This window comes from Triturus cristatus, chromosome 7 (assembly GCF_964204655.1).
Source record: "Triturus cristatus chromosome 7, aTriCri1.1, whole genome shotgun sequence".
NCBI classification, from domain to species: domain Eukaryota; kingdom Metazoa; phylum Chordata; class Amphibia; order Caudata; family Salamandridae; genus Triturus; species Triturus cristatus.
Window position 1 is genome coordinate 1149434196 of NC_140590.1, and position 24911 is coordinate 1149459106.

A 24911-nucleotide genomic window follows, 5' to 3' on the forward strand; every position below is an offset into this window, starting at 1 on the left:
ATTCTAGAAAGTGGGCCGTGGTTCTAAAACATTTAGGAAACACTGATGTACACCAATATTATTCCACAATTCTTTGCTTCCACACAAATATATATCCATTCACATGCTATTTACTTTTAATGCTTCACATTACCATACAGCATTCCTTTAAAGCCAGACCAATTGGCATTGCCTGTGCTTGTTATGTTCTGTCCTCCATATTGATTGCCTGGTACCAAAAGGAGGCTGTCCTTCTGCACACTTTAAATCCCTTGAAACAAGCAGCAGTTATTCTAACTATATGTATCTGTTGGTAGGCCCTTTTCGTGCACCAAACTTGAGCTTGCTCTACAAGACATGCTTTTTCTCCTTGCCTTTACCTTGCTGGTAGTGCACCATGTGATTTTCACCTGTGACATGGTTGTTCCTTCTGTTATCTTGAGGCTGTTGTCCCCTAACCTGCCATCCTTTGACTCTTCCTATAGTGGGGTGGTTCTCTCTAGCATAGTTTGGCCCCTCCCCCAACTTCTTGCATTTACCGTTCCCATGATTACAAAGTCACTCATGCTGGAGTTTCTCTGGTACCTCGGAAGTTGTTGGTTACTGGGCAGGGGCAGTAATATCCAGTGGCTGGGATTGTATTTCTTGAGATCACTACTGTACTGGAGAAATTGGGTACGCTCTCACTCATTGAATACACCTGTTACTCCTCTTATACAGTTAACTCTAAGGTTTGCAAGAGTTCGAAGTTATGGCCGCATGACGAGGTAGAGAGTTCAGAACTTGGATTAGTCTACAATTGCCCAGCCATTTTCTCTTTGTAAGGAGGTATTTTATTAACGGGTAAGTTAGCAGGACAGTTGAACCAAAAAAAAAAGAGGCCAATACCTTCACCGACTAAGATATGACTTGAAAAATAATTAGAGCGCATAAACATGAAGGTGCTACAAACAAATAACAGTGAGCTATATGGCTTTGTGGGGGAATGGTTCAGGTGGCATTTCCAGCCTTTGGGAACTTATGGATTTCTGCGATTGCTTAACTGCATCCAGTGAATTAGGCAGAGGTGAGCCTTTTTTTTTTTTTTCTTTTTTAATGTAGCAAGTTGGGTGGATCTGACCCCTATAGCTGAACATAAAATTCAAAGTAAACAAATTAAAAAAAAGCACTCCAATAAATTGGGTGCCACTGGATTGGTTAACAAAGTTTCTGTATAGTTAGCGTAATACAGACGATCCAGTCTGTTTCCACAACTGGATTAAAAATAACGAAGGAACAGTTGGAGCCAGGGTGTTCTAAACTGATCTTGTAGTCACAGTTTAAGAAAAACTGAGCACTCTGCTTGATTGTGGCTGGCATCCACAGTACTCCCCTCGGAGTAGGTTACTGAATTGTGAAGTGCCCAAATCTCAAAACTGATTCAGCATGGTCAAGAGTTTGTTTGAGTTGCATCTGTTGGAACCACTGGGTCACTAGTTGAGAATGTGGATAAGGAGTTTGTGCCCAGCAGCGAATATAGGAAACTGGGCTTTAGTTGCAGTTATCCTCCCACTTTTTGCCCTGCTTTTAGCTGCTAGATGCTGATTTTCGGCTATTGACCGTGCACTGAGGCCTGCTCACCAGACTTCAGTGCCAGTGCACCTTCCCAAAAACAATGTGTTGTCTGATTGTGCTACAATTGGCTAAGGATTTTAGCACTTCTGCAAGTTCCTAGTAAATGTTACCCCAGGTACCTAGGGCATGAATGTTAAAGAGGGTCTCAATACCTGCTGCATATCTTATGACACCCTAAAGGACCCACACATAAATTCCACACAGACTGCCATTGCAGGCTGCGTGTCATGGTGCAAACCAAGAGTGAAAACATGGCATGGCATCCTCCTGTGTGTCATGCCAAAGTCACTGCATCTAATATATGTAAGTCACACCTACAGCAGGCCTTTGAGCCCTTATGCAGGCTGCATTATATTTTATGTAAGGACATATCTGCATGAGCAGATATGCCCCAGTGATGTCTCGTCCTATTTCTGTATATTGCAAGTGAGCAGGAAAGCCATCTTAAGGTATGTACGCAGCACTGGTCAAAACGAGTTCCCCAGCTGCATAATGGCTTCACTGAAACATATAGTGTTTGATATCAACCACCTTGTATTAATAAACCCACACTGATTCCAGTGAAGGATTTATTAATACATGCCCTCAAACGGTACCTTCGAGGCACTCCCTGAAACCTACCAGCCCTCTAGTGTGCTGACTGACTGGCTCTAGTTATGATGTATCTGTTATCTGATATATCGCGTAAAGAGTCCAGGGATTCCCTTACTATTGTACAGAGCTTTCTATGCAATCTCAAAGTGCTTAATTAAGGGGTAGTGTGGTAGAGCAGCCTTCGGCTTAACACAGAGGAGTGTGAGACACTTGCAAATATACACAATGATTAATAAATGACAACACAACTCAAAGAGGAGATCCACACCAATATCTTTATATATGTTTAGGTATCTGAGCAAAATTGTTCAGGTAAGTACACTTTTAAATATACATTATTTTTCACTTTAAAGTGGACACCGTGCAATCTGAGTTCTGCAATGTTACCCTATGGAAGGAAGAACAAGTTCTGCAAACAGGTACAGTATATCTGCTTACAGGACCAATCTCCAGGAGTTAAGGTGAGTGGTGGGCAAGGTCCAAGGCAGCACCAACAGTACACCACCAGCGGCATGAGGGCGGCCGGGTGCAGCGTGCAAATCCGCTGCTGGAGCCCAATGCGTTCCAATGGGCATCGTGCTCTGTAAAAAGAGGCTGCTGGCTCTGGCTAGGAAACCAGTCGGGCTGAACCAGCAAGTGGGCTCAGTCTTTGAGATGCTCGGGGGACACACCTTTGGTCCTCTTTTCCAAGACCCAGGGGCGACAGGTGCAGAGTGGTCGTTAGGCGTCAGTTTTTTCCTTACCGGAGCCATGGCAGTGGAGAGGGCTGCGTGCAGAAGCTGCAAGTGACATGGTGGAGTCCAGGAGGGGTGAAACCACGATGGACTCGAGCTCTGGAGAGCTTGGGGAACTTTGTTGGCACAGTTGGCCCACTTCAACTTGGGCTGGAGGCCCAAGGTTCAGTGGTTGCTTCAGGTGTTGGGTTTTGGCGGTGTCCGGAGGCCTCAGAGTCTTCTTTTTGTAGTTTATGCTAAACGGGTCTGCTATTCACGTTGGGTCTTGAGTCTTTTTCGAAGACAGGCAGTCCTCCCAAGTTTCTGGAGTAAACAGCTGCAGGATGTGTCGACTTTGGTGCAGTTTTCGATGAGGGCTGTTGGTGGGACTGGGGCCAAGTCAGATGCTCTTTTCAGTCTTCTCTGCTTTTGCAGCTCCTTGGTGTCCTCTCTCTTCTTAGGTTGTCATGATCAGCTACTCTGGTGCCAGGAACTCCTCTACTGAATTTCAGGGCGGTGGGGGAATGTAGGGTAATAGCCAATGGACTACTGACCCTTGGATGAGAGCCTTTTGCTGACAGGTCAGGAACAAAAGCGTGTCCGGGAAGAGGGTGTAACACCCCCTCCCACAGGATGACCTGCTGATTAGCCTCCTTGAGCTGGCAAGACTCAAAGGAGCCGCCGCCTTTGGAATGCAAATCTGGCGTTCCTCACAGGAGAGGAGGCCACACACCCCCATCCAGAGCCCACTTGGCACCTGAGCAGGCGGAAAAATCAGCTAGTCAAGTAGGCGTGCCACCCTCAGGCTAGTACCACCCCTAAGGTGGGCGAGGTGGACATGAATTTTCAGAGGTAGCCATCTTTGTGATGGCATTCTTAGGAACTCTGGGACATGGTAATGCCCACTTCCCATAGGAAGTGGTCATTTAGTGGGTGTAGTGACCCAAGGGATAAGTAGCCTATTGGTACTACTGTACACTCCCCTAACCCACTGAATCTAGTATTTAAATTCCTGTCGACCTAACCAGAAGGACACCGAAGAGCCACGAGGAGCAAGGGATGTGGAGAAGCAACTGACTTTGCGCCAACCCTGCCGGCCTGTCTGCTATTCCCACCATATTGTGTATTGTGTTAAAGTAGTGTTGTCCTGTATCTGCTGTGCCTCCAAAGGCCTGGGAGTAATGCCTGCCTTCAACAAAGACCCAGGAACTCCAATGGAGTAGCGGAGCTGCTTCCCTGTATCCTGCAGGCACTCAAAAAGAACTTTGAGGAGTCCGCACCAAAGCAAATCTGACACCGGACAGCACCACTGCACCTGTGTCCCCTAGCCCGAGTTGAAGTGGGCCAATGGTGCCAGTCTGGACCCCAACCCTTGAGAGACAAAGCCCACCTTGGGTTTGCCCACAGTGGACTCTCCAACGCCGCCTGCAGCCTCTCTGTGCAGTCCCCCTCTATGCAAGTGTCTCTGGTGACGAAAACCCGACACTGAAACGCACCTCCACATCCGGCTGCCCCAGTGCCGCCCAAGGTGGCCTGTTGGTGCTCCCATAGACCTTTTCCCATACTCACCTCAATTCCAGGAGATTGGTCCTGTAAGTCGCTGTCGTGCCCGAATGCAGTACATATTTTTGCCCCATAGTATAGCATTAGGCACCCAACGCTAAATAAAGCATCTATGCACCGTACCACACGAGTGCTGCCGAGGTGACCTGTTGGTACCACCTTAGACTTTGCCCCATACTTACCTTAAGTCCAGGAGACTGATCCTGTAAGTCACTGTGAAGTACCTTTATGAAGTGTGTCTTTCCTCCATAGGATAACATTACCACTTCAGAAATTGCACTGACCACTTTTTAAAACTGTAAAAATTCATAAATCAATGCCGAGCAAGGCCATCTCATTGGCGAACAAAAAAGTCATTAATAATCAACCAGAAGCATATGGAGAAACAGTCGCCCCGACTCCTATAGTGTGTCTCCTGAATGTGTGGGAACCTAAAGATCTTGATTGTGCTGGGCAGCTGTGGACTACCATGGGACTGATGATTGCGAAACAAAATATCGCCCTAAGATGTGTGGGGGGGGGGGGGGGGGCGGTGGCGGAGGTGCCTACTCTTGCTGAATGGGAGCGATACATGGATTGGTGTATGACCGCAGAAGCGGAAGTATATAAAAATAGAGGATTCTGTGGAAAGTGGAATGCATTCAGAGGGAATATCTGTAACCCTCCACAGGCTCGAGGGGCGGTGACGGGGAGATTGATGGATGGAGGGGAAGACCTAATCACTATTCAAAGACGAAGTATGATGGGCCACTGATGTTTCGCCTATGAGGTGCAATGTGAACCTGTGCCCGGGAGGGCCAAAAATCCGGTACTGCTGTGTAACTGTATTACTAAAATGTTTAATAAAAACAAATAATAAAAATTCATAACTCAAAGTACTTACCTGATTCCGATGATCTTGGTATCTAGATTCACATAAAAGTATGTGTTATTTTTAGATCTTGCCTAGGCAGCGCATGCGCAGTCTCTTTGAGACCTGCTGTATCTAGGATATGGCTTGAAAAAACGCCCATCTTTTTCATTGGTTCCTCTTGCTGTGCTTTAGAAATGCTGGCTTTTATTGGTGAATACACTTAGTAGTTTCTCCTTTTGGAATTTCGTATCCTCCCATAAGGGCTGGTCCTCTTACATGTGTTCTTACTGGTCAGGTTATTTCTACTTGGAGAGCTTTTTTTTGGTTGGCCTGTCTCCTTCCTCATTAACTGTTCTGTTTACTTGTGCAATGAAACTTCAGTTGTTTCATTTGCTTGCCATGTGGCTCCCTCTCACAACACTGTTTCGGTCTTTTACCTCCTGTGCCTCCCCCTGACCCCTCTCATCACTTGCAGGCCCCCACCACCCCTCTGAGGTCACTGCTGTTTTCCTCGTTTGCTTAATTTATGCAGTCCACCCCACCCCCTTGCACGACACTGCTTGCCAGCCCCCAGATCGCTGCTCTGAATTCTTCTGTTATTTTAAATTAGTCACTTTTATTTTTATATATATATATATATATATATATATATATATATATATATATATATATATAATCTATCTATCTATCTAGCTTTGCATTCTTATGGTATTTTAAAGTAGCCGCTTTTATTTATATAGCGCTCCCATCCATGCGCTCAAGGTTGAGCTAAAACTGGGCTTGAACAAGGATCCACGACTTCCCAGTCGGCAGCTCTCACTGCTGAGCCATGTCTTTTCCCTAGCCATGTTGCAGGGTGCAGTACCATATGTGGCCAAAAGAGGTCCCAGTGGACACTTGGTGACAGCCTATGTTACTGCACCCTCACAACACTGCTTGTTTTTAGGTCCAGCCTAGCAGCGCGCATGCGCTGTGTGCAAGGCTTTTTGTATTGACTATACAAGTGTAATCCCCCTCTGCTAATTACAATAGGCTAAGTCCAGTGTCTGTCTGTCTTTGCTGCTCCCTAATTAGTTCTGCAGCCGATTAGTCACTTCTGTTTTTTCATTCAGAAGCACCGAAGCACCGACTAAGTACATTTTCTTTACGCTTTTATTGCTTTTGTGCAGGCTTGGGGAACTTTTTTTTTTTTTTTACGTGCATGACTGTATTGAGTACAAGGGCCTACATTTTGTGTGGTCTTGTTAGAACTGTTGCAGCTTTATCTTTATTTGTAATTGTTGCAGCGCGGTATGCGGCGCTTTATTTTCAAGTATGCAGCTTCGGCACTTCATCTCTTAAACTTCCAAAGCATCTATTGTTTATATCTTCACGGAGCACTTTTCTCTGTCTAGCCTGTTTTTTTTATATTCACGACCACCACTTCATATAAGGCGGTGCTTCACTCTTATATAAACCCCGGATTGCTTTTGCACTCTCCTTTTCACTTTCAGTGAGTGCAGGGCTGCTCATTATGTCAAGAATGGACTAATTTAAAAAAGATTCTGGGACATGGTGCATACATATTGGAACTGCTTATTCTGGAAATTTGCACAATGCAAAACAATTCAATTATAACGCTAACATTTTATAGCATGTTGTAGATAGTATGATAGGGCATGTGTGCTTTGATACTCCATACTGACGTGGTTGTGTTTTTTGCACTCTGCGTGGCCCTTATAACTGAGTGCAGCTGCTTAAAATGTTAGCTCCCCTTCTCTGCAGAAACCCAAGCAAACAAAGCTCCATGAACAATGTATGTTGGGTGGAATCAATCATGAACTGTTACACTCTTCCCCGCGACTTGACTAATGCAGCATAACCTGATTCATCGCAGCAGCACGCATCGATGGACAAACACAAGGAAACGTCGCAGCAACATGTACATCTTGGCGGACTCTTTCTTTGCTTCTGCTCTTTTCATTACATTTCCCAAGATTTTTGTTTTATACGTTTTATAGGGGAAAGGATGTGGTGTAAAGGCCAGAGTTGATGACTTTGGAGCACTGGAACCAGGTTCAAGTCGCTGCATCGGTTGAACTTCCTGTGATTCTGGGCAAATCACTTAATCTGCGATCCTTTTTTGCTTTAGTATTGTTGAAACACCCTGAAGAAAAATGAAACCGAGGAGTAAAGCAGTGGCAAAATAGGGAAAAACCTAAGAAAATCCTCTTCGCTGCTCTCCCCGGCACAGGGGGAAAGACCCTACTATAAAATTCACCGCACCACGGAGACTTACCCCATTATGCTTTGCAGGGCCTTTTTAAAAAATCATGTTGCAAATATCTTCACCTGTGGTGGTCCTAGGATGATGGGACCACCACTGAACTGTTCAGTAAGACATGCTCTTGTTTTTCAGATCTTCTGGATCCTCACCCTAGGTTGGGGGACCCCAAAATCATCACCTCTCCAGCTTCTTTTTTTTTTTTTTTTCTTTTATTTTTTTTTTAGGCATTTGAATTCTTCCATGGCTGGAGCGTTTGCTCTACAGCTGGGAGGGTGATTTCCTTTAGGGTAAATATGTATTCCTGAGAAGAACATCACTGAAGCAGTTCTTATTTTTCTTTAGAAAGAAATCTAAATCTTGCATCCAATAGATGTATGTCATGGACCATACATTTTAAGTTAAATTTCTGCTATCTGACTTCTTGTGAATTTATGATTAAAGTGTTTTTTCACCACAAAATAATCCTAGTCCGTGCATGCAACTCCAACACGATACCCACTGCTTTCAGCCCAAAGAGCAGTTGTGTGTTTATTTAGCTTCAGATATGTGTACCGTGATATCGCACATGTTGCTAAACATAATGGGTTGTGTTGTTCAAAATTCCAACTGTATTAATTGAAGAAGAGAGATTTTTCATAGCACTTTCTGTATTGCTTTCACCTTTGCTTTATTTGTTTAAAAAAAAAAAATGGCAATTTTTATATAAACAGCACACAGTCCTACAACTAGTTGAAACGTGAGGAATAATCAAATCTTCTTAAATATAAAAAGAAAAAATTCATCCTTATTCACAAGACCATCACAAGAGGCGAAGAAAATGCAGTTATCCAACAAAATTTGCAAACATCAATATTTGCTATGGCTAACAATAACGATAGATTACACCCCCGCACATTCAAATAAATCAGGGACCATTAGTTGTATGAGACTCCTTCCAGCTTAAAATAGGAGCCCAGATGTGCCTACCCGACAATCTCCCTCTTTTGTCCTTTCTCTCATAAATACCTCTTTCCAAATTAAACATGGCAAGCAACCGCACAAGCCAGTGCTGGAATGTTGGGGCTGCTCGGTCTAACCAGGCCGAAGCTATGCATATCCGCACAATGGCCATAGCCAGGAAGAGGAAGCGATAAGATGGATCTCGCACTCCGTTGCTACTAACCCCGAGAAGTATTAAAGCTGGGGTTAACCTGGCTTTCACGCCCAATCTCTGGTCGAGAAATTCCTCGATAGAATTCATTAAGGTTTCAAGACGTGGGCAGGACGCAAACATATGAATTAAATCAGCATCCAAAGAGTCCCACCGAGGGCATCTAACTCCTACCTGCCACCCCCATTGTGCAATCCTCGCCGGGGTGTGATAAAGTGCTGCCAACAAGGTCTTAAATCTTGTTTTCTTAAAATAGCTAGGCTCAATGAATTTCATAAAACATTTCACTGCTTCATCACCAAGCAATAGCTTATACACATCTGGGAGCCCTGCTTCGGCCCAGGGATCCGTAGAGCACCCACCAAATAAACTACTCGTATATTGGAGGGCTGCGACCCAATAATAGGTTTTAAAGTCAGGGACTGCAAAGCCACCTCTTTCCCTAGGCAGTGACATATACCTAAGAGCCCTCCTAGTTTTGCTGTGTGTCCAAATAAACCAATTTACAATATTCTCAAGTGCTGCAAACCAATGTTTTTTTCAAATTCTAAGGGAATGTCCCTGAACAAGTAAAGCATTTTGGGTAAAAACACCATCTTTATCACATTGCAGCGGCCCACTAATGACATATGTAAGTTGTTAAATCTGTCAAAATCTGATTTTGCCTTCCCAATTACGGGCTCGATGTTTCTTGCCACTAACTTCCCCAGTTCCGACGTAATATCAATGCCCAAATAAACAGCTGATTCTGTCACCCGCAGATCGTCCAGATCCACATTCCCATTCCCATTCTTAATTATCTGGGTTTTTTGCTTATTTAAGGCATACCCAGAGAAGCTACCATCTCAACTGCAGCGAGCGCAGTTGAGGGATTAGAGGTAGCGATGGGCTACATCGTCCACGTAAGCCAGAACTTTTGTTTCCAACCCCTGACAGACAATAGGCTTGATTCCATTGTTAACCTCCAGCAGACGTATTAGAGGATCAATATATATGGCAAAAAGAAGAGGGGAACACAGGCAACCTTGTCTTGTCCTGCGCTTAATAAAACCAGCATTGGCATAGCCAATAGGTCTCGCCTTTGGGACCTTATAAGTGTTTAGCCATGCAGCACATTATCCTGTTAATAATCCGGCCACACAATTTTACGCCCCAGTAGTTTTTAAGCTTGGAATGCTGCTTGCATTATTTTTTTTTAATTGTAAATAACGGATGCTTTAACATTGTGTTGTAAACTATGGAGCAAGGTAAAAATTAAAGTTTGAGCTGCCAGGTATCCACTCTTTTAAATAAAACTTTAAAACATGCCACAGCTATTTATTTTCCACTCTGTTGTAGTACAGCCTATGGCTGGTGGTACAGTGTTACCACAGAATTCGTAAAAGTAGAAGTTCTGCATTACTGTCAGTACTCAGAAGCACTGAAAACAAGCACTTCTCCTCCACTCTCCAGATGTCACAAACAAGATATAATGCCATTGTCTGGGAGTTTATCGACACTTGTGGTTTGAAACCTGTTAAGGTATAAAAAACATAAAAGCAACTCGCTACATCCGATTTGAAACGCTTAAAATTGCACCACTGTCTCTGGCGTATATCTACTTAGAAGAGATTGGGAATATTGCCTTGCTTAAACACCCATGAGACCAAATGACATTACAGAGACTGCTGCTTTAAGAGCGCCTGTTAGTACCTAGTTGATGAATGTTTTGCATGTGCTGTGCAGAAATGAATAAAAATACACAGTGTCTGGGAGTTTGACGGGATGTATGTGGGAGTAACACACCAACATTCCACCAAGTTATACAGCTGCTAGGAGATTAGATGAAGGACTGAAGATATTCCAAACACACTTGGTGGGTGCTTGCAGGTATAAATAAAAGTGCACAATGTCCAGGAGTTCGATGGGTTGGGGGGGGGAAGGGTTGTATGCAGGAGTAAGACGCTAATATTCTACCAAGTTATACAGCTGCGGGGAGATTAGATGAAGGACTGAAGATATTCCAAACACACTTGGTGGGTGCTTGCAGGTATAAATAAAAATGCACGATGTCCAGGAGTTCGATGGCGGGGGGGAGGGTGGTATGCAGTAGTAAGACGCTAACATTCCACCAAGTTCGACAGCTGCGGGAAGATTAGATAAAGGTGTGACAACATGGCCAAAACATTTAGTTGCTGTTGTGCTGGTCAGTTAACCAAGGGTGTTTTTGCACCATACAGAGACAGCTAGCGTAAGAGTGCCTGTGAGTGCCTCGCTGATGAATGTCCTAGTTTCAAAGAACAGACCGAGACAGCTGTTTTAAGAGCGCCTGTTAGTGCCTCAGAAACATAGCTTATTTCATGCGGATTACCTCAGCTGCTGGAGAGGCTTCCGCTTCCTCTCCTACAGACACTGAAGTGGCTGTTAAATGTTTACGGCTCCTTGGAATTCAAGTTATGTAAATGGCGACCGTGAAGGCGCGCCATAGTGATTAAATAAAATTAAAAAACATGCAACCAGGCGCCACGGTGGGCCGCCCGAACACAAAAGTTAACAAGAATGGGTCTGAGGAGGTGATAAAAGAGTGAGCCGCGGGTATGAAAGTTAAGGCAGTGGTGATGGAGTGAGAAAAGAAGGAGCATCGACTGCCCCATGAAAGGATATGAAACTCCAGGCATGTGGTGATGAAGGGATAAAAGAATGAGTGGTGGCTTTCCCATGCGAGTGATAAAAGCAGAAGTCACGGCTGCCCTTAAGAGTACACGGGGAGGTTTGCGCCATGGAAAAGCACTCTGACCGGGTAAGACTTACTGAGAGTGAGGAGAGTTAGCGCAAGTGTCGGTCGGGGCGTGTCCCGCCCTAAAGAAGGAAGGCACCAAACCGCATAATCCTCAGCGCTCCTCCAGCACGGGCAGTCTCTGTCAGAGGTCAGAGTGTGACTCAAGAAAGTACTGGTGATGGGTTCGGAAAATGTAACTGCCGGCACCAGTAGAACCCAGGGCGCAAACGCGTTGAAGGCAGACGGTGCTATGTTTCAATCCAAGGCGCTACATCATGGCACAGCATTGCTGTTAGTCCGTGCTTCTAGCAGACCTGAGAAGTAGGGACCGCAGGCGCCTTGGGGGCTAAAAGTCCAGGGACTCTGGGGTGCCGTCCGGCGGGAAGCCGTAGAGAGTTAAAGTAGCGCACTGCAGGCAGTGAGAAGAGGTCCCAGTCAGAGCAGCAGGGAGAAAGTGAAAGCGAATGCACTATAAACCGCGCGTGCGACTTAGTCGACGAGGTGAGCCCGCGAGTGGCGTGCGCGCTTGGGAGAGCAGTCTGCTCATTTTCAAGCACTGCACTCGTGCTTGTGGCGCGCCGCTGCTCGCTCCCGCAAGGTGGATGCCGCCACAAGCACGAGTATGTACTTGAAAATGGGCAGAGCAACGGCTAAAGGCCCTCTTATGCAGCGCATGTGTGCTGCGTAGGCGAGACCTAAAATGGTGCGGTATATCCCTCATTCAGTCTTAGCCGAGCTGTTGGTGCTCTATACAAAATCCGAATGGTTTCAATGAATCCTCTCCCGATGCCGAACCATCTCAAAGCCTCCCAGAGGTAATCCCAGGAATCCCTATCAAATGCTTTCTCAGCATCCAAAAGCATCACAGCCATAGGGTCCCCCGAGACCTCAGTTGCATCGAATAGGGTTATTACCCGACGAGTATGTTGCGTTGTTCCCCTCCCTGGTATAAACCCATGCTGACAAGGGTGAATTGTTTTCCTAATAATATAATTTAATCGTGTCGCCATAGCTTTGGAAAAGATTTTAACGTCACTATTCATAAGCGTTATTGGCCTATACGACCCGGGTTCCCTGGATGCCTCACCCTTTTTCAAAAAAAATTATAATTTCTGCTCCCGCCAAAGACTCGGGAACAGAACCACCCTTTTGAGCTTGGCAAATAATATCAACCAAATCAAATCTGATTACATCCACAAAAGTTTTGTAAAACTCTAGTGGGATCTGATCCATTATTCGTTACTAAATTCGTAAAAGCCTTAAAGACACACTCCTTTTCCGACCGGGATATCCACCTCCCACTTTACCCCAGAGCCCATCCAGGCCATTAATATTGAAATCCCCACACATTATTACAGGAGTGGGCCATGTTGCAAGCTCAGTATCCAAAAATTAAAAAACCTCAGGATCATCCCTGGTCGATCCGTAAACTAAGCAGATTGTAAAAATTTCACCTCCCCATGAGCATTCTACCAAAGCCCAACGGCCCCACCTATCAGACAATTTTCTTTTAGCTATTGTATCCCTCCTCCGGATAAGGATAGCGGCCCCTCTTGTTCGAGTACCTTGCTTGGTATTAACCATAAGCTTATATCCAAGTTGCTCCAGGATGTTACCTCTGGTGCCCTCTATATGGGTCTCTTGAATGCATAATATATCAATGCGTAATGTTTTAAGTAAGATTGTGGCCTTTTGCCTTTTACCTTGGTTATTTAGCCCACAAACATGGATTGAAGCAATTCGGATACTCATAATCACATATTAAGCAAGTTTCCTTCTGTCCGAAACCTGATTGCCTCTTTAATTCAACCAAGACGAGATCTTCCAAAACTCATTTTCTTCCCATTTCCATAGCTATTTACCAAAATTTCCCTCACGTGCTGTACTGTGCAGTGCTGTGCTGTGCCCTTGCCCACCCCAGCCCCTGACCCCCCCCCCACCAAACCGCCCCCCCGACATCCCTCACAGGCAAATAGGTCAAACACGACCTATGTATGGCAGCCGATCTCACATCTCGAGTCGCTGCTGTTTCCCGCTCGCTCCACCCCCGAAGCCCAAAAACACCATATAATCCCACACCCGGTTAGTATCTTAACCTACGCATATATAATGACAAGCCTAGTTTAAGCTTCAGGTTGCCGCCACCCAGAACCCCCACCTAATAAATTCAGAATCAACAATCAATCGGCAGTCGGGCCCCCTTGCGACATACGTCCAACTCCACCCCTCCCCTTTGCATCCTTCAATTCTGTCATATATTCCTGTGCCTTGACTTCAGAAAAAAACATTTGCACCCTCCCATTTAGGATGACCTGAAGCCGAGCGGGTAGTAACAAATACGCCTCACAGCCCATCCCCTGAAAAGGAGTTATCAGCTGCCGGAGTCTCAATCTCCGCTCAACCGTAGCGTGACAGAAATCAGGGCGAGCGAAGAAGGTGTGCCCCTCAAAAGTCCGTTTGTAATCTGGCCTCGCTCTATCAATTATGGCCTGTCTAAGGAGAAAGTTCCCGATGTAAATTAAAATTGCTCTTGGTCTCTCCCCTTGCCATGCTGCGTTGGCTTTCCTCTGCGTCATTGGAAAGCGGTGTGCCCGCTGAACCTCCGCGTCCCAGTTCCAATGGGCAAGATTGGGCCAAGCACCCAAGCTATGTAGAGTTGCTTTTTACTGAAGTCAGTCTGTTGGACAGGGTCTCCTCCTTTCTGGAGGGCCACCAGTACAACACAGAACAAGCATTTGCAATGCAAGAGCTCTCGCATTTGCGAGAGTTGAAGCTACTGGCATTCTAAATGACAATCTGTTTTGATAATTAACACATAGATAAAAGGCATTGTCATTTACAATGCCAATAGCTCAAACTCCTGTAAATGCGAGACCTATTTCATTTCAAAGAAGCGTCCGCCATTGTCCCGAGCTGTTTGGAAAGTGAAAGCGTGCATGGTGCGCTGAATGTTGCAGGAAAGCCTGTTGTGCTTGCAGTAGGAGAAACACTTTAAAGAAAATAGTGCTTACATACTAAATAAGACCTACCATGTAACAAGTTAAAGGGCCATTCCTAATGGGAGGTTACAAATGAAGACATGGTGGTAGTAAGGAGGGAATCACAAGCCTATTAACGAATCAGAAGCAGCATTTACGAAGGACAATGAAACAAGTCAATGACCAATATGGGCAGAGAGTTGGCGGGGCTTCAAGTCTATACTCTAACACAGCATGACTTGCAGACCAGCGCATGCGCTGCCCAGGCTCGACCTAAAAAAAGGAAGACGGTGGTTGCTCAAATGGCTGACAGAAGCTGGCTAGAAGAAGAACAGGTATACTTTTTCTCAGACGTCTGACATCCACAGGGTATCTGATGGATTTCACTGTGATGGCAGAAAGTAGGTTGCCATGTTCACTGGAAAGGAAGTGATAGCATGAAGGGAGCCATCATTTTGTAATGTGGGGCACATAGCTGCATATTCACCCTCAACTGTGTGATACTTTTTGGATTTATCCCCTTCACCCTACACTGCCCCAAAAAGATAGTTCAGTCAGTGAATTGAAAATCACAGGAAAGGCCAATCAAAGTAAAATGGGGATGTAGTGGCACAGCTTTCCCAGCCATCCAATGATTTTTCAGCCCTTCACCTGGTATGCCCAATCCATTGCAATGTAGCCGGATTTTCGCATCCCCTTATCTCTTTTTGCTATACTTTCGTCTCCCCAACTCCCCCTGTAGGGATGCCTCAACTCCCACTGTTTTGTGTTTGCAGATGGGCTGTGTCGCACAGACAGCACTTGTTAGAATTGAACAGCTCCCTGGAGTTTAAACTTCACCGCCTACACTTCATCAGCCTCCTGGGAGGTGGTGCTCAGAAGCAGTTGGAAGCACTCAACTATGCTCGACACTTTCAGCCTTTCGCCAGGCTGCACCAGCGCGGTGAGAACTCTGGTGTGGAGGAGGGGCCAGTGGATATCAACCTGAAAGATGTGGCACTTGGGACGGTTTTGTATTTAGGTTTAATGTAGCCACCTTTCTAACTATTAAAGGAGCTTAGTCTATCCTGCGCAAGGTGCGTTTTTTCACCAATTTTGTGCATCTTTGTGTAGTATCTGGGTTACTTTTGATAAAGGCCATAATCATTGTAGCCGTGTATGTTTTTATGACCTGGTTTCCATAATAAATGATTAATTGATCTGTGTATGCTCTAGGTTGTGAGCAGTGGTCAGTATTCTTAGTGTGTTCTATGGACAACATGTAAATTGATTTTATTTATGGATTACCATTAAGATTATGGTGTATATTGAAGGTAGTGCTAGATAATGAGATTATATCAAAGTTTGTAGGTAATACCGTGGGTTATTCGGGGTGATGGTTCTAGAGGTGGCTGTTTGGTTGTCATTGGTAATGGTGTTATTCAGAGTGTTGGTAGGTTGTAGTTGGTAAATAAATCTGTCGTTGAGTCACCATGGTAGAAGCGTATAACCTAGGTGTGTTGGTGGGGTAGACCTCTTTAATTGCTTGCAATTGTGGGTGTGTTGTTGGATCACTGTTAGCAAATGCATGTAAGCTGTTTAGCTCACATTTCTCTTTGCAATATCCAGATATTCAAGTGATGATGGGAAGCCTGGTGTACCTGCGTAACGGAATTGAGAATTCTCCATATTCACATCTTTTGGACTCTGAGCGGTGGGCTGAGATCAGTGAGCAGTTCACACGTGATGCCTGCGCACTACTGGGACTTTCGGTGGAGTCTCCCCTTAGTGTCAGGTATGGACAGAGCTACAATTGACAGATTTCCATTTGACTGTCCTTTCACTCCTCTTCTATTGTAAATACTCCCCCTTCCCGTTCTGCCCTCTCGCTCTCTACCTCTTTCGCCAACTGGCTACTCTGTTTCCTGTCCTTGCTCTTTTCAGCTCACACTTTTGTAACTGACTCCAACCACACTCTGCTTTGCTTTCACTCCCCTTCCCTCGTCTACTGTCCTCTTTCTGCTACTAATCCTATCCTACTCCACTTTGACCATGATCTCCTTCTTTAAAGAACTGACTCCTCGTAGCTCTTCACCATGGTCTCCACTCTGCCCCTTTCTCATGTCAACGCTGTCTCCTTTCACTGTACTCTTATCCCCTAAAGCCCCATTGTGCCCTGCATTTTCAGTTTTCGTCTTGCAATTCAGTCCTTAAGTTCCTTCCTTGTCCGTATAGGATGCCCTCACCTTTTCTTCTTTGTAGTTTTGCTGCAGGGTCGGTGGCACTGCCAGTGCTTATGAACATCAAGGCAGTTATTGAGCAGAGACAGTGCTCTGGAGTCTGGAGTCACAAGGACGAGCTGCCGGTGCGTTTTGCGTCTGCCTTTGCTTTGTGATCTTTACTGTATGTGTGTGTCTGTTCCCTTTGTTGTTCTCTTGCCATCATACTACTAGTTTTATCTTTTCCTCTCGTCAGATTGAGGTCGACCTTGGGAAGAAGTGTAGCTACCACTCTGTGTTCGCCTGTCCGATCCTGCGGCAACAAACATCTGATGCCAACCCACCCACTAAACTCATGTGTGGCCATGTAATCTCCCGCGATGCCCTGAACAAGCTCATCAGTGGGGGCAAGTAAGTGTTTTGGGTCCCTCCATATCTCCTCACTGGTTTTTGGGGGAGTTCTTCCTTCCCTACTCCCACACTACTGCTTTCTCCACCTCTCCTCTGCCTTCTGCTCCCTTGCCCCTTCCCATTGCTCTCTCCAATATACTCACCTTTCTGCCTCCACGTCTCTTCTCTCTGCTCACTCATATCCTGGGGCACTGGAATTATGTGGCAGTGGAGGACCAAATTATATGACAGTGTTGACTATATAATGCAGCAAGGAAGGGTGCCCATACAGCACTGCTTTCCATTAAAAAAACGCTCTGCAGAACAGCTTAGTACATTTCATACTTAATATGTATTTATCTCTGTAGGAGGGACGATACATTTTTTGTTTAACTTCCAATTATTGTGTTGGGTAATCTTCATCCTTCCCAACATTAAATCATGTTTATTTCATAACGATGTTTGGCCAGTTGCTCGGCATTCGTTTTGACCTGCATGTATATATTCTTTCATAGATCTGTTGTACCCCGATGAAGGGCACCTCCAGCCCGAAATGCATTGGGATGGGTTGGCTTTCATTTGCCTATGGAAAAAAATTGCTTTATTTCATAAGAACATTGTTATGAAATAATCATGATTTAATGTTGGGAAGGATGAAGAATGCCCAACACAATAATTAGAAGTTAAATACATTTATTGATATTTGATTTACGTATCGAGAATATTTGCTAACCGCATATAATCCCTTCTTTTGGGAAATTTGGGCAGTAATAAGGGGACGCTCCCCAATTGGGGAACACTGCTTGAGACATTGTATTCCTACACTAAATGATCAGAGAGTGATACCCTGCTGCACGCTACAACTTGAGTATGCTTAGAATAATTTTAGAAAACTAGGAGTGCGTGATACACTCCATTTGAGATTCTTTATTGTGCATACCCCAACAGTACATGCATATAAGACCACTTTTGGAATGCTAACAGTGTCTGTAGTCCAGGTCAACTGGGAGTTTGGAAGATGTTGTGGTTGACACACAAAGTATAGAGGTAGATATTGTGGTGGAGCACAGGAAACATCATAGTGGGCAGGCCTTTCAAACTCCCAACCCCTTAGTGACCATCACAACAGACACATTCTGCACAGCAGGAGATTAATCGTAAGGGACCTACAGAGCCTGGAAGAGAATGTAAAACATACAAACATACTAGAGCTGAAAGCAGCCGCCTAGTCACTAAAGGCCTTCCAGAAACATGTCAATGGAAGAACAGTCCATATTCAGATAGAACCACTATGTTATGTTAACAAACGAGGCGTAACAAGGTCACACACTATCCTAGTCAGCGCGGGACATATGGAGATGGGCCATTCAGAGAAGAATTACATTATAGCTGCCCACCTACCAGGAGTCCTAAACATGGAGGCAGACAGGTTGAGTGGGCAAACGTCTCACAAGAGTGGGAACTGAAACAGCAAAAAAGAAGGAATCTTTTACAAACTGGGAAAAGCACAAGGAAACACAAAATGCCTCGTCCACCAGAGACCCTCACCAACTGTGCAGGGGAATGCTGGGTCAATAGACAGGTCAGGGATATTTACATTTGCCTTTCCCTCCAGTTCCAAATATAGCACTTGTTCTAAACGGATGCAAACAAGTTTCCATGATGTTCATCCTCATTGCCCCTCAGTGGGCCAGACCTTCATGGTTCCCCTATCTGGTGCAGATGGCACTAGTCAGGGTGATTAGACTTCCACCTCATCTGAGCTTGTTGTATAAATTAAACATTCTTCGAGTCATATTATCTTGTCATTTATAGTTCCAGAGATGGGAAGTGCTGCACTCGAAGAGTTTATGCCTCTCTTAAGATTCACCTCTTTACCATAGTAGCCTACACTATAGGGGTTATAGGAAGAGGGTCCCTCAATACTGTGATGCTCAAAAGAGTTCTAGAAGGGGCGAAGAGGGTGGCCCCACCAAGGTCCGTGCCCAAACCACTATGAAACATGAACCTAGTGCTAAAACAACTCATGAAGTCCCCATTCAAACTGAAATAAAGCAGACCAGAAAAGCCTAACACTCAAAACAGCCTTCTTGATTGCGGCCACATCCTTATGTAGAGTTGGTGAGTTGCAAGCACTCTCAACACACTAACCCTACTTAACAAATACACAAGTACAGAGTGATAATGAGGACAAGTACACAATTCTGCCAAAAGTCAAAGCCCATTACCATGTCAAGCTTTACAACTACTAGCTTTTTTCCAAGCTCCAAAAGCGTAGGACTAAGAAGGTCAGTCATGTATTACTTACATGAAACGAGATAAATCTGAGAAAATAAACCAATTCTTCAGTCCTACTTACCAGAAGACTAAGGCTCACCGGTCAGCCAAGGGACCATTTCAAAGTGGATAGTTCAAACAACCCAGGCTTGCTACAAAACAGCCAGCATTGCTCTATGACAAAGACCAGGGGCACACTAAACAATGAAAAAAGGGGCCATGCTACTATTCATAGTGAATGTTCCACACAAATAACCTGATCTTCTGTACACACTTTCACAACACACTATTGTGTGGATATCCCAACAAACCAAGGGATGCAGGTGGGATAAAAAGTATCAAAGCAACAAAATACTAAAGCACCTGTTCACAGCCACAAACTCATTTCAACACAGCCTAATACGGGGGGAGACTAGTGCACATAGTCAATGCTGTACATGTGAATCCAGAAAATATTCAGGATGTAAAACAAAATGGTTACTCCCAGGTAGGAATAGTTTTACAGTTTGAAGAATTTTGAAGATTCACATGCAACTCTCCCACCTACCCGGAAATTAAGAGGCTGAAAAACACAAAGGCCTCATAAAAATATAGAATAACTGGGAAGCAGCAACAAAGACAAGAGCCAGCAAAGAAGAAGAAAAAGGGCCTTCTGAGGCGGGCATCTGATATCGGCGAGATGCCTACGATCCAGGGTTTGAAAAAGAGGACTGCACAGACCATTCCCAATCCAAACACTAGATGGAGGAATAGTGCACAGCATGTGAACCCAGAAAATTCTTCAAGCTGCACAAATACTCTTACAGGTGACCATGTAATTACTGCACACACAGAGCAAATCCATGCCAGATACATTGAGAACATTTTAATCTGTTTGAGCTTGAAAAAATGGTGTTCTGTACTTTTACAAAAAGGAAAATGCTTACAATCGACCGCAGTTGCCCCTCCTTGACGCTCATAGATGAGTAAAAGAATTGTGCGAGCCAAAAAAATACACTCTTCTCTCATACTCCCAAGTATGGTAAAGGGGAGCAAGAGAAGCGTGCATTACTACTGTGCATCTCAGTTGTTTTCAGTGTGTACTTTTCCCCAACACTAAAAAATAATTGGTTCATACAAGCAGTTGAAAACACTCATGGTACGTTAAGAAGCTATTATAGAGAGCATCTCTCCCAATTACTTGGCTTCTTTTGGTGTTTTATTTTTTCAGACCTATAAGGCGGCTTTTCAGAGATAGTCTGTGGGGCTGTCCACAAAGAAACTATGCCCAATATAGTAAACAAAAATGAAGGCACTTCATGTTGTGCTAGAGCAGGGGTACTCACAAACTTTCTCTCGGGGGGCCAAATTTACAGTGTGGTTTGTGGCTGAGGGCCGCACCGGTGGAGGCGGGGTCAGAGGGGGAGGGGCGGGGCTAAAGCAAAAAAGAATTGTGACCATGAGGTTGAACACAGGTCCCTGCAGCAGACGCCTTCGTCCACTGTGCCACCAGACCCGGCAAACTCGCATCTCTCTCTCTCTCTCTCTCTCTCCCTCTCCCCCTCCCTACCCTCTCCCTTCCCTTCCCCTCCCCTCTCCCTTCCCCTCCCCTCCCCTCTCCCTTCCCCTCCCACCCTCTCTCCGCCTCCCTCTCCGCCCTTCCCTCTCCCTCCCTCCCCCTGTCTCTCTCCCCCTTTCTCTCTCCCCCGTTGCCCTCCTCCCTCTGTCTCCCTCCTCCCTCTTTGTCCACCTCTGTCGCCCTCCCTCTCGCCCTCCCTCTGTCGCCTCCTCCCTCTCTCTCTCCCTCCGTCTCTCTCCACCTATCTCCGTCTCCCTCCCTGTCTCCGTCTCCCTTCCTGTCTCTCTCCCTCCCTCTCCCTCCCTGTCTCCGTTTCCCTCCCTCTATCTCCCTCTCCCTCCGTCTCCCTCCCATCTCCCTCCCATCTCCCTCCCTCCATCTTCCTCCCTCCCTCCCTCTTCCTCCATCTCCCTCCCTCTCCCAATCTCGTGTCCGCAAACACAGACTCTCTTATCTGATTTTATTTTTATTAGACAGCTGTGATCTTTCCCTTTCAAACCCCTGTCAGTAGTGCTCTGCAGACATGTAAGTGATATGATTAAGGAACATAGTGAACTGTATAATCAGTCATAATCATCTGGGGTTTCAGTGACATGACACATGCACCGCAACCAGAGTAGCAACAGCAGCATCTGGCACTGACTGACAGCTATCTCGAGCAGTGTTAGGAGGAATATGCTGTGTTTCTACAAGCCTGCCTTGCTTCTAAATCCACCGGCACCCTGCACACCCCTCGCAAAACAGGGACAAAGACTCGAAATGGTGTCTGCATAAAGCAGACGATGTGAACGTGAAATCGAGCGCAGTTAACGGTGGCGTGTTCCAGGGTGACCAAGGGCGGTACACTCATAACATCCTGGGCTCCTCGCCCAGTTGACCGGGGACGAGCGGTCCGTGTGACTACAATTGAATGGATGGACACGGAGACAAAGGCTGACCGAAGGAGGAGGGCTATAGTGAGCTATCAAACATAGGAATCTTGCTGGACTCCCCACCCTGGCCCCCTGATCAGAAGTTGCATGGTACTGGGATATCAGTAAACCCGCAGGTAACCTTACAGATACGCTTTAGTGATTTCACACTAGTAGCATGCAATTAGGAGTAGAACCCCACGGATGGGAAATTACCACACGGGACTGTATTTTCTGGTTGTAAAACCAAACAATTCACGATTTCATGGTGCTTTACCGCAGACATTCGCCACCTGCTCAAAGGAAGAAGTACATGCATTCACAGACCTGCGATGAGGCGGGGATTGGTGGTGGGGGGGGGTGTACTCGAGGAAAGGGTAAAGTAAGGGGGCTCACTCTTACCTCCCCTGTAAGGAAACGAGGGTGAGACTTAGCTGCTGCTGAAGCCGTGTGACTACAATTGAATGGATGGACACGGAGACAAAGGCTGACCGAAGCGCGGGCTTCGGCTCCAACGTACATCATCCAACCGGAGGGTTCCCTTTTCTCCGCAGCTCATTGGAGAGACAGCCTGCAGCCTCCGGTTGAGTAGCCAATCGTTGCACACCGCGGGCTATTTTCGAACGTGGGGCGGGAGCTTCAGCCAACCAGAGCAGCCCTCCGACTTCGAGTGCATAATAGGGCTCTTGCCTGCAGAACTCCATTCTTCCTCGCTCGTACACCGGTACGATGTCTGAAAGGTCCGCGGGTCGCCAAGGAAGGCTTGCCGGGCCGCTGGCGGCCCGCGGGCCGTACTATGAGTAACCCTGTGCTAGAGGGATGATATCTTATAACCCAGAACCTTGGCTTCATTGTTAGGTTTCGTCTGCACTGCTCTTGCACTGTGCTTGCGAAATCTATTCCATTTAAAATAAAAAATAAAAATTCTTTAAAAGGCTTATTAGCTTGCCCATCATTGATCTCCACTTCTCATTGGCTGGCACCCAGATGGGTCTCATTTCCTTGCTCCTATTAGTCGGTTCCCTTTTACTTATCATTGGCTGTCTCCCACGTGGGTATCATTTCCTTGCTTACTATTGGTCAGCAGCACCTGCTGCCCTCTGGCATCCTCCTACTCTTGATTTCTTTGTCCGTAAAATAAAAAATGCTGTGGAGCTTGGAACAAGTACCACTTCCGATGGCCAGTGTCCTTTCACTGGCCAGTAGGTACTCTTTTCTTCATTTTACTTTTGCTCCTTAACTGAGAGTGCATGGGTCTGCAGTCTCTCTCCTTCAGCCCTGCACTCCTCCCGGTGTCCGACTCTGCGTTGTTTTGATCCACTCCACACCCTCCTCCTGCTCTCTATTGCATTTTGACCCACCGTCAACAGTCTGCGGTACCCTTCTCACGTCCCTTCTCTCCTCGAAATCTCTGTCCTCTCCTTGAATACAATCTGCTCTCCATTTCACCCATCTCCTCCTGCTGCCGCACGGCTTCCTTCATCTTGTTCTGTCGCCCCCTCCGTTAGTCAGGCTCTTTTCATCCTTTTGCCTCCCTCCCATCCCCACCTTCTGGATATTGGTGTGCTCTTGGTTTGTTTGTTTATCCATTTAAACTTCTGTCGGCTAGCTGTTGCTGGACTCGTTTGCTATTTCTTGTTTCCATCAGATGTCACCATATTGCTTTTTTTGTTTGCTCTCTGTGCCTTTGTCTTGTTAGTGCTAGGTTTCTGCTTATTTTCTAGAACTTTTTCTGAGTCGCTTCTGATCACCGTACACTGTTTTCTACGGCTTATTGCAGATAGCTTCTTGGTGATGAGGTAATTCGTTTCCTATTTTTCCCTCCCGATGGCCCTTCAGCTCTGGCTCGTAACAGTTGTGCCTTCAGGCATTTAAATTTTAAAGTGGAATGTCAGAGTTGGACCTTGCCTTCATGCTTGTAATACTAAGTGGGAATGGCGGTACTGCCAAAGAGGGAACCAACACTCCATGAGCCATGGGAGAGCCTTCAAAACCGGATGTAACCTCAGAGGAGGTGCAAGGCTCTGATTTTTAGTAGAAGCTCTGCTTCCCTGGGTGTCTAAGTGCTAAAATCAGCTGTCCAGCATTGGTGCACATTGAAACAGCAGAGGCGCCCTTAGTCTCATGGTATGGGGAAATGCAAGACCCTAAACCAGAAAATGGTGCCACCACCTCAATACCAACTGGGTACAAAACAAGGGGAATCATTACACTTCGCTCCAAGGGAGATATAACGTTTTTGCTATCTTACATCTATTAATTACCATAGCTTATGGTGTGCTCATTCTCTGTTGGATTTCTTGGTACTAAGAAAGGTCTGGTGTGAAAGTTTTGCACTCATTAAGTTAGGCCTAATATAATACATGTTTACTGGCCTTTCAAGTCTGTAACCTGATGTCCAAGTAGCCAAAGTCTGTGGTCAAATGTAGGAGAATCAACCCTTACTTCCACCATCTGCAGGAATGAACAGTGGGACCAATCTAAGTATTGGTAAGTAAACGCCTGTTATTTCACCACTTTGTTCTGAAGAAATGGAGAAGTTGTGCACATGGCTTCTAAGAGCAGGAAACCTTTGATATACTTAAAGCATTGACCGATGCACTCACCTACTATTGCGAATTCAGTAATAATGTAACACTAATAACTCCAGTGATTGGAGATACCCTGCAGGAGAGAGACCAATATGGTAGGATCTGTTTTAGGACCTTCGGGTGAAAAAAAGCCACTGAAACAGACTTACTTGATCTATATGATAAAGGATTTCAAGCCCTACTCGTCACCCATACCTCTCTTCAGCTGTAGTATTGGGTTCAGTCACCGTTTAATGTGCACAGCAATATGTTTTCTCCGCGCATTACCTGAGAATTCAAAGGATCATTGAGCTTACCTGAGATTTATCTGGCAGAACAGCCTTTTAACAGGCCGTGCCATATCTCATATGTGCATATCATCAGAGAAGGCACATCATTTTATCATTTCAAAGATTTACAGAGATGTCTTAGTTTCTGATTACAGTGTAGCCATTTAAACACTACAAACTCTCCTCACTTTTTCCGAGAAGGGATGATATTTCATCATATAAACAGTCCTGGGGTATCTGAGGTTCCTT

General features: G+C 45.5%; 1 protein-coding gene across 7 annotated transcripts in view; it reads left to right on the forward strand.

The window, feature by feature from the left end:
- RMND5B (required for meiotic nuclear division 5 homolog B) overlaps positions 1-24911 on the forward strand; it is a 103374-nt gene that overhangs the window by 35685 nt on the left and 42778 nt on the right. For 6 of the 7 annotated variants that reach the window (XM_085618367.1, XM_085618365.1, XM_085618364.1 and 3 more), the window contains exons 6-9: positions 15245-15411; positions 16077-16242; positions 16710-16812; positions 16923-17077. In XM_085618367.1, coding sequence (XP_085474493.1) covers positions 15245-15411; positions 16077-16242; positions 16710-16812; positions 16923-17077 — 591 coding nt within the window. The remainder of the gene's footprint in view (positions 1-15244; positions 15412-16076; positions 16243-16709; positions 16813-16922; positions 17078-24911) is intronic. The other variant, XM_085618370.1, reaches the window with a different exon arrangement.